This window comes from Mesitornis unicolor, unplaced genomic scaffold, assembly GCF_000695765.1.
Source record: "Mesitornis unicolor isolate BGI_N332 unplaced genomic scaffold, ASM69576v1 scaffold11279, whole genome shotgun sequence".
NCBI lineage: Eukaryota > Metazoa > Chordata > Aves > Mesitornithiformes > Mesitornithidae > Mesitornis > Mesitornis unicolor.
This window is the reverse complement of record NW_010206559.1, coordinates 13898-23348: the sequence shown is the minus strand read 5'-3', so window position 1 is coordinate 23348 and position 9451 is coordinate 13898. Positions and strand designations below refer to the sequence as shown.

The 9451-nt window shown below is 52.4% G+C and overlaps 1 protein-coding gene across 1 annotated transcript in view; it reads left to right on the top strand.

Moving 5' to 3' along the window:
• SSH1 (slingshot protein phosphatase 1) overlaps positions 1 to 8017 on the top strand; it is a 16459-nt gene extending 8442 nt beyond the window's left edge. The window contains exons 7-14 of the mRNA XM_010191806.1: positions 34 to 228; positions 399 to 492; positions 1723 to 1851; positions 2726 to 2772; positions 4154 to 4300; positions 4619 to 4819; positions 5677 to 6292; positions 6758 to 8017. Coding sequence (XP_010190108.1) covers positions 34 to 228; positions 399 to 492; positions 1723 to 1851; positions 2726 to 2772; positions 4154 to 4300; positions 4619 to 4819; positions 5677 to 6292; positions 6758 to 8017 — 2689 coding nt within the window. The remainder of the gene's footprint in view (positions 1 to 33; positions 229 to 398; positions 493 to 1722; positions 1852 to 2725; positions 2773 to 4153; positions 4301 to 4618; positions 4820 to 5676; positions 6293 to 6757) is intronic.
• Positions 8018 to 9451: the final 1434 nt, after the last annotated feature.

Sequence of the window (9451 nt, the reverse complement as noted above, 5' to 3'; positions counted from 1 at the left end):
CCTGCTGCTCATATTTGTTCCCCAAACTTGCAGGTCCGCTTTGCAGATCCTCCATAAAGCCTGTGAGGTTGCAAGGAGGTACAACTACTTCCCAGGCGGGATGGCCTTGGTCTGGGCCACGTACTACGAGAGCTGCATCAGCTCCGACCAGAGCTGCATCAACGAGTGGAACGCCATGCAGGACCTGGAGTCCACCCGCCCCGACTCTCCAGCCCTCTTTGTGGACAAGTCAGTTTTTATTTTATTAGAAATGTAATTGTAAATGTCTTCAAATGTTTACCTTCCATCACTCTCATAAAAATTGCTTTTAATACAAGTCCTTACCCACCTCTGCACGGTCTGAGTTGCGCCATACGCTTGCTGCCAGCCTGGAGACATCCTCTCCTTCTGCTTTTCAGGCCAACTGAAAGGGAGCGAACAGAGCGACTCATTAAAGCCAAACTCCGGAGCATTATGATGAGCAAAGACCTGGAAAATGTGACTTCTAAGGAGGTAAATATAAAAATTCCTGCTCTCTTTTTCTTCCTGCTAGACACCCTTTCCAGACAGCGCTGCACTGATGAAGAGCCACCATATGATGAGGTGTCACTGGCTTTCGAGTGTATTTCCAACTGTTCTGCAAAGGCTCTGCTCTTTGGCTTCTCTCTGTTTCCCCAGGAGGGAAATTGGGGTAGGAGCATCACCAGAGTGCATTTTTCAAGACCTTAGTAACAAGTATGTGACTGGTTCTTTGTGGCATCAGAGGTGGTGCCTGCGTTGCAGTTGGTTGTAGCACATGGGGGCACGTCCAAGCTGTGCATTTGCAGCCTCTCAGTGCATCCCTGTGAATTAGGCAAGCAGAGGCAGCGCTCCCAAAAGATGCAGTTGGTGGCCTCAGGCCTCTGTTGGACGAGTGTCCTGATCTTCACTTGCTCACGGACAGCGCAAAGTCCACGCCTTCCTTTCTCTTACCGGCTTCATTTTAAGGTTGTGTTTGCTTTGTTCCTGAACAAATGTCAGAGGGGCTCACAGACAGCGTTTTGCTAGTGAATTTATGGATGGAAAATCACAAGTCAAGGCTCACGCTAGCTCGGATCCATCCCACAGGCTGCTGTAAACACGTCCAGCCGCAATGCAGACGTGTTCAGAGAAAATGGAAACGGCTCTTTTGGGGTTGAGTTCTTGTTTGGTGTTCAAGGGAGGCAGTTAACATGCAGGGCTTTCCTTCCCAAATCTTAGCGCCGAAGGGTTCAGATACGCTCTTGTGTAGCAGCAGCGTTACAAGTCGTAGGCGTCAGCGAAGAGCTCGTCTGCCTGCGTACGTGTTCTTGACTCTTGGTGCAGTCAAGATGCTTTAATTCTGCTGCAACTGCGTTTCGTGGTGAGTTAAAGTAAGTTGTGCTGCTGCCGTTACTCGCTCCTTGCTTCTAATGGGTTTCTTGTTCATCAGCTGCTCTCCGAGCTCTTGTTTCCTGTCTCTTGAATTATCTTTAAGCAGCAGGTACCCCAAAGCATGTTTTTGTACTTGGATATTATCTGAAGCTTTATGTACAGACCTTAAATCTGGGGGCCTGGGATTCTTGGAGAGATGCCGCGTAGTGAGGTTCCTTGTCTCCAAAAGGCCGAATCCCTCTTGCTGTTTCTAATGAAGTGCAGGGAAAGTGTTTTGCAGAGGGGTGCCAGCAAATGTTTCCATTGAACAGACACGATTCGAGGTGGCATCCTTTGTTTTCTGCTCTGCAGATCCGAAATGAGCTGGAGAAACACATGAATTGCAACTTGAAGGAATTCAAGGAATTCATAGACAACGAAATGCTGCTTATCCTGGGTCAGATGGACAAACCGTCTCTGATTTTTGATCATTTATATCTGGTAAGCTGCCGTGTTAGGAGCTCCAGAGCAGCAGGAGGCTCAGTGGGAGTGATCTGACGCGTCGGTGGGCTCAGGGGAAGCTGGATTTGGTGCCCGGGCTGACTCCTGCGTGCGGTACCGCCCGCTGTCTTTGTGCAGAGTTCCTCCAGGACACACAGTGCTTCTAAAAGTGTTTTTCTCCCCGACGTTGCAAAGGCACGGCCAGGAGATGTAAAGAGCAGGGCAGGAGGTGAGGGGCTGTTCCAGCTTGTGCAGAAGCGAGGGATGGTGCGTGCTTGCTCTGAGCTCCTGCCACTAGATGGTACTCCAAGCAAAACCAGGCACTGCCATCTGGAACAAAGACTGGTGGAGATGACCGCGGTTGTGCCCCTTATGCTTGGGTCTTATTTTAATATTTCTGGAGAGTGCTCATGTTTGAGGGCAAAACTTGCTTTTCAAATCCCTTTTAGCTTTCTGTTTTGCAAGTATGGGGAGGAAAATTCAAGGTGTAACCACCCCCATAACTTTCAGGTTTTGCCTTGCTTTTTGTATCCCTGTAATCTCAGTCATACCACACGTTGTCATTTTGATTCCCTGCACTATTTCTCTCTATGGTTAAAAATCCAGAGTGGCCGAGGCAGTGATTTGGGATGCGCTGTGTCGTGTGCTGGCCTAGAACTGACTCCTTAGGTGAGGGTGAAATGCCCTTGTCCCCTCTTTAGGAGGTCAGGACAGGCCATCCCCATGCTGAGCCGCAGCGCTGGCTGCCCTGGTGCCATATTCCTGTTTCAGAGGCCATTACCAATATTTTGGCAAGGCTGGGGATATTGCAGAGCCTCAGGAGAGAGGGGAGGTCTCGCGCTCCTTTGACATTTGTGTTCTGTGGCTGTTGCAGGGGTCTGAGTGGAACGCCTCCAACCTCGAGGAGCTGCAGGGCTCAGGGTGAGTACTGCACCTTGCAGTCACCATCATTAGACTCCGAAACCTCCAGTCATTTACACTCGGGTCTCTTGAGACGACATAGGATGTTTGTAGACCGCAGGGATGAGTTTGGGCCCGTTCCCAGCATTGTGTGTAACTTACCATCAGGTTGAGAAATCTTTCCTACCTCATTTCTCCATCTAGAGCAGAAATAACAAAACTTCTCAGTTGTGAAGCACATCAAGATCTCCAAAAGCCCCCAAATGCGTCGCAGCCGAGCGTGAAATGGCCACGCACGGTGTTGTGTCAGGTGTGAATTCCTGCAGGCTGCAGAAGAGCCAACGTTACGGCGCTCAGCTTAGGAAAATAAAACCCCTATCTCAATGGAGCAGAACTTCCTGAGGATGAGCAATCCCCACCTCACCTGGCCAGGCAGGCAGCTGCAGGGCTGGCTTTCTCCACGCTCTCGTCACCGCGCCGCTGCTTGCCTTGGTTCACTTTCACGCTTTTTGGACAAGTGAGGATTTTGCATATAAATATTTGCTGCTTGCCCAAGGCGTGCGTGAACCCTGATGCGAGAAACTGAAAACCGTTGCTCAGCAGCATGACTGAAAATGTTGAATTTGGAGTCCTTGGGAACAGATGTCTGAACATCTTTGAACAAGTGAACCAACCGGCACCTTCATACTTTTGATCTATGGGGAAGGCATCTTGACGTGCAGCGTCTAAAAGTCAAATCTGGACCAATTCTGAAGCAAATATCCTGTGTCCTTGATTTGTCTGAATGGTAGGAGGTAACAAATCAATACGGGCATTTGTTCTCCCCGGGTACATTGTAATCCCTACTGTAATATTTGGCAAGAATCAAGGGAGAGACTTGACCACATGAATCTCATATTTCTGGTCAGAAAGAAAAGGATGGTTTTGCAGTAAAGCCTGCAGCTGAAAGTTGTGATTGCTGGGGTCTGTTCCCAGTGAATTGCTCTCAGCCGCTGCGCTTTTCTTCTTCCAGCGCCCCAGAAGCTGTGTGGCACATGGGGAGGGGTGTCTGATGGGGGTGCAAAGCCTCCATGTATGGGGTAAAATCTCCCGTGCCCGAGGTCTGATGCTCTGTATGGGTTACGAGATGGGTGGATGGAGAGGCCCTGTGTGTCACACGTGTGACCGGTGTCACCGGGTGGCCCAGGGGTTCGGCATTAGGGCCGTAGATAAAATCTCACTGTTTGCGTTGTCAGATTTCATGGACTTCACCGTGTGTGCCAGTTCCCTTTCATGACCGTGGCGGCTCATCACAGAATCACAGAACGTTAGGGATTGGAAGGGGCCTCAAAAGATCATCCAGTCCATTCCCCCTGCCGGAGCAGGAACACCTCATCTTTGTTTCTCTGTTCGTTCTCCGCAGCATTGACTACATTTTGAACGTGACCAGAGAAATTGATAACTTTTTCCCCGGTTTGTTCGCGTATCACAACATCCGGGTGTACGACGAGGAGACCACGGACCTGCTGGCTCACTGGAACGAGGCGTACCACTTCATAAACAAGGCCAAGTGAGTGGGCTGGGAGGTGTGACCCGGTGTGAGCCACAGGGCAGACTCTGCTGGGTGCTCACGCTCCCCTTGTCCCTGCTTATCCAAAGGCAGGAGGCTTCATGGTGGTCTCTTAAATGGCAGCGTGACTGGGGCTGCCCCTCTCTAACTCCCAGCTTTTCTGGGGAGAGATTCTCCTCGTGGCCCACTTGATCTGAAATGTTTCTCGCCTACTGAGCTGTGGGAGGACAAAGTACCGTCCCTCCGCTGTGCCAAACGGTAACGACAGATCCCATCACCAAAATGATGCAGTATTTGTGTTCTCCTGTTTGCCTGCAGGAAGAATCACTCCAAGTGCCTGGTGCACTGCAAAATGGGTGTGAGCCGGTCAGCGTCCACGGTGATCGCGTACGCGATGAAGGAATTTGGCTGGTCGCTGGAAAAGGCTTATAATTACGTGAAACAGAAACGCAGCATTGCCAGACCGAACGCGGGCTTCATGAGACAGCTTTTGGAGTACGAAGGCATTTTAGATGCGAGGTAAGGTGACGGGCTGGATGGGAAGGAAATAAAGGAGCTAATTTAGGCAACCTCACGTGTTTATTGCAAAATATGAATCGATCTCCGTGGAGTTCTGTTCAGGCAATGAGTTCCTCTGCTGATGTCTCACACGTGTGTTGTGCTCGGAGATGCTGGCAGAGCGGTGCTGTAATCTGAAGGGCAGACGCAGAAGCTTGGGCTAATTGTGTTTTTTCCAAACCTTTTCCATGCCAGGCCTCCCTGGATGGATATGAGCTGTCTTCTAGAGAGATCGGCTCTGGTTTAATTCGGGGAGGGTTTCTCTGTGCCGGGGAAGCCTGTTCGTGTTTCTCGGCAGCCAGTGCTGTTCAGCAAAACATTGTTCTTGTTTTATGAGGCAGAACCGAGCTCGGGCAGTGTTGGAGGGAAATCATCTGCAGCTCGGGGTGACCATGCCAATCACAAGCCTTTGTCACCACGAGCGCTGCGGTATCTGACGGGTTTCTGTGTGCTCTGCCTGGTCTATGCTCTGCTGGGGGCAGAGGAGGAGCGTTTTTCACTCAGGTTGAGCAAGAGCTGTGCCACCAGACGTGCAGAGATGGTGGTTCAGTGTTTGGCCCTGACCGGAGGCTCTGTGTCCCTCTGCCCTGAGGGTCTCCTCCCGAGGGCTGTCCCCATCATGGGAGCGGTGCAGGGCAGTGCTGAGGGTCTGCAGGGCAGGCAGGAGGGACAAAACCCTGATGCTAGAGATGGTTTTGTCCAAGTGGGACTGCAGGGCTCAGCCTTTTGGTTCTGGGTTGTGGAGCGGGATGAATGTTCCTGAAACTGAGCATCCTACAGCTCAACGGTATTCACTTGTGTCCTTGTCCTTCCCCTAGCAAGCAGCGCCACAATAAACTGTGGAAGCAGCAGGCAGAGAGCAACCTACCCCAAAACACGGATGGCACCGCGGGGTCGGGCGACTTCTTACTGGAGAGCTTGGACATCGACCTGGAGAACCGCCTGGCTGACCTGGACGCGCCTTCGCACTCGGCCTTCCTGGACAACCGCGCCGGCAGCGGCGTGTCCGTGGGCTTCAATTACTGCTTCCGCCGCCTCTCGGACGCGCTGCTGGAGAACAAGATCCCCGCTGACAGGGAGGGCTTTTTCCACGTGGAGGAGCTGGAGCGGGACGCACTGGCAGAGCGCAGGGCCTCGCTGGGGGGACGGCCCCCGTCCACGCCTTCCGAGATGGCGAAATCCCTGGAGCCGGCGGAGCCGCTGGCGGAGCTGAGCAGTTTCAGCGAGAAGGAGGTGAAGAAGAAACTGGAGTTCAGCCCCAGGAAGGGGAGGACGGTGCTGGGCCCCAGGGACCCCGGGGAGGACGGTGTCAGGGAGGAGAACGCGATGGAGAAGTGGAAGCGGCGTTTGTCCATGCACAAGGAGGAGAGCAGGCTCAATAGGGAGAACTTGAACAACAACAACAGCAAAAGGAGTTGCCCAGAGGATTTTGAGGTGCGTATAGAGTTGAAATGTAGGTGATTAGCATGGCTGACTCTACTGCAAGTGAAACTGCTCTTCTCATCTTCGTAGCACAGTTTCATTTGACTTGGATAAAGCCTTTCATTCCATGATGAGCTGCTTCCTTTTCGAAGTGCTTCTGAACATGGCTTTGCTTGCCCGAGCTATGGATTTAGATGTCCAGAGAGAGTGCACGCACATGTGAGCACCCTGTAAACTGCTCTGGGCAACTTGCGTGCATGCCCATCGCTTGAGCCGGTAGGTATCCTTCCCTTGAAGCTTCTGTCTGCTGACAAAGCGCGTGGCTTTGGTTCCTGCTGCAGGGCCTTGAGAAGTGGAAACGGGCTTCATTTCAAACCTGCTTGGCTGTAAATGTGTCCTGTGGTCTGTGCCTCTCTCTGCTGACTGCCCGTGTCCCGTTCTGCTCGTATTTATCTGTACCCGTTTTCTTTTTTGCAGCACGACGCTGTGTTTGGGATCCTCAGCAAGGTCAAGCCTCCCTACCAGGCTTGCGCTGACTGCATGTACTCCTCGGCCGGTTTGGCTCCCGAATCCTTCGGGGAGCAGTGCGAGAAGCTGAACGCCAGCGCTGCGCATCGCAACACCACCATCTGCACGCAGCCAGCCCTCCTCTCCCACATCAAATCCAACCTGGCAGACCACCTGCCCAGCAAGGCGCACTCGGAGGAGGCAATCAATCCCTTTCCTCTGTCGGCAGGAGCTGGTGCTTTGGAGGCTGGCGCTTGCAAATCGTTTGATGAACACTGCAGCATTTTGGAGAAAGGAAGAGATGCATCAAAAACCCCGGTCAAAACCCTGCTGCCCAGGAGAAACTCGCACTGTGACAGGAGCCTCCTTCACGCAGAAGTGGTAAAGGAAGAGTCTCTAGCCCGAAAAGATGGCAAACCCACCAAGGACGTGAAGTACTTGTTGTTCAGCAAAGACTTGGAAAAGCCGAGTGCCAGCAGTTACTTGATGCAGCACCAGGAGTCTCTGATTCAGCTGCAGAAGGCAGGCTTGGTGAGGAAGCACACCAAAGAGCTGGAGCGGCTCAAAAGCCTCCCCCCAGACGCCGTCTCGCTGCTCAGGGAGAGTCCCCTGAGCAGAGCGGACGCCGACATTGTGGAGGAAAGCGAGGATTTGATTTCGCAGCACGGCCTCGTGCCTCTCCTGGGACCGGTGCCGCTGATACCGGCAGACGCAGGAAACGCCGTGGAGAAGCTGGAGGTGAAACGCATCTTGGAGGGGTCCTCTCAGAAAACCTCCACGCCGCTCATGTGTCGGGTGGAGCACACCAGCAGCTTCACCAAGGACTTCCTCAAGACCATCTGCTACACGCCCTCCTCGTCCCGCAGCTCCAACCTGACACGCAGCTCCAGCAGCGACAGCATCCACAGCGTGCGGGGCAAACCCGGCCTGGTGAAGCAGCGGACTCAGGAAATCGAGACCAGGCTGCGCCTGGCGGGCTTGACCGTGTCCTCTCCTCTGAAAAGGTCCAATTCCCTCGCCAAGCTGGGCTGTCTCGACCTGTCCTCCGAGGACCTGTCCAGCGACATGGACGTGTCAACCGTCGCGGACTCCAAAGAGGCCGTTTCAAGCGACTCTTCCGTGCTCTGTGAGCCACAACCCGCGCTGAGGAGTGCGGACGTCGCCTCCAAGCTGGCAGGGAAGCCAGCGGTCGGGAACTTGAAGAACACGCCTTGGATGGGCAAAAGTTGATGCCTTCTGTATGGGGGTGGATTTTGGGGGTTTTTACGGCATTTATTCATTGCACCGGTGCAGTTTTCTCATCTGCCTTGCAGTGGTTCGTCCGATGCCGCCTCTTCTTCCCCTCCTTGTACCCAGAGCGGGGAGAAAAAAATGAATACTGGGTCATGATGAATGGCACAAGGGAAAATAAAATGTATTGCATGGCTTAGAAGAGGACTTTGTGTGTGAATTGCCTGTTGTCCTGCAGGATGCTATTTCTAGTACTGTTTGCCAAGTATAATAACGTGTTTCTGTGTGCGTGTATATAGATAGATATTTGTATCTACTTATCTATCTATATATGTAAAATGCTGAAATATCCTGTTTCAAAGACTCAACAAAATAATTAGTCATGACTTTTTTTAATTATTATTATTATTTTTACAGAACAAACACAAGTCTCTGGTTAAAACAGGGCGCTTGTGGAAAAAAATCCTTAAAATGGTGACATGAGCACTACCTCTGTTCTTGCTGACTCGGAGTCTTGGGTTGCTGTTTGGGTTTGTTGTTTTTTTTTTTAAAAAAAAAGGCTTTTCCCACAATATTTACGCTGTTTGAATATGGAGACAGAGGCTTTTTGGCACCAGGTGTCCTAGCTGTGAGGTGCAGGAGTGTGGTGTTGTGTTGGTGTTGGCGGTGTGACCCGGTGTCCGTCCGTGGGTGAATTGTCTGTCCCGTGTTGGTGTTGGAGCAACACCCGGCCCGTGTTGCCCTTGTGGATTTATCCCCGTGAAGAGGCGTCTCATTGCGTGGGTGTTCTTGCTGTCGTTGTGGTCTGTGGTGTCCCAGTGCTGGTGGTGGTCCTGGCCAGTCAAGTGGTGGTGGATGCTGGTGAAGCTGTGTGTAGCGCTGTGTCGGTGTCGTGGATCCTGTGCTGGGGACCCTTCGCTGCTGGGGGCCGAGGGGGGACGGCTCTCCCTGTGTCCCACACACCCGAAATCCCGGTAGGCAGTAGGTGAACGTTGTCTTTTCTGGTTATTGCTGTTGGGTTTGGTGGAACGGTTCCCATGTCCTTGGCTTGCTGGCAGCCTGGGAGGCTGTTGCTGAAGCCCAGGGGTTATTTATGGTGGGGTGTACGTGTCCCAGCTCTTGCAGGGGTGACAGAGGCATAAATCCGGCTTTTGGCAGAGCTCATCCTTCGAGGTGAGCTTGTGGGAGACGCTGGAAACGCAGCAGTTCACTGGTGCTATAGAAAATGCACATTTTCTTTGAGTATTTTGGGCAGCCAAATGGGTCAAGAACTGTGCGAGAGAGTCGGGAGAGAAGAGCTTGGGGATCTGCTCCCTGAGTCCCAGCTGAAACTGCGCTGGCTGCTTCTGCCTTCAGGGTGGTATTTTTGAAGGAGGCTTGGGGCTTAAACCAGACCTCAGGGCTATGATGGAAACGGATGAATTTGCCTCTTCA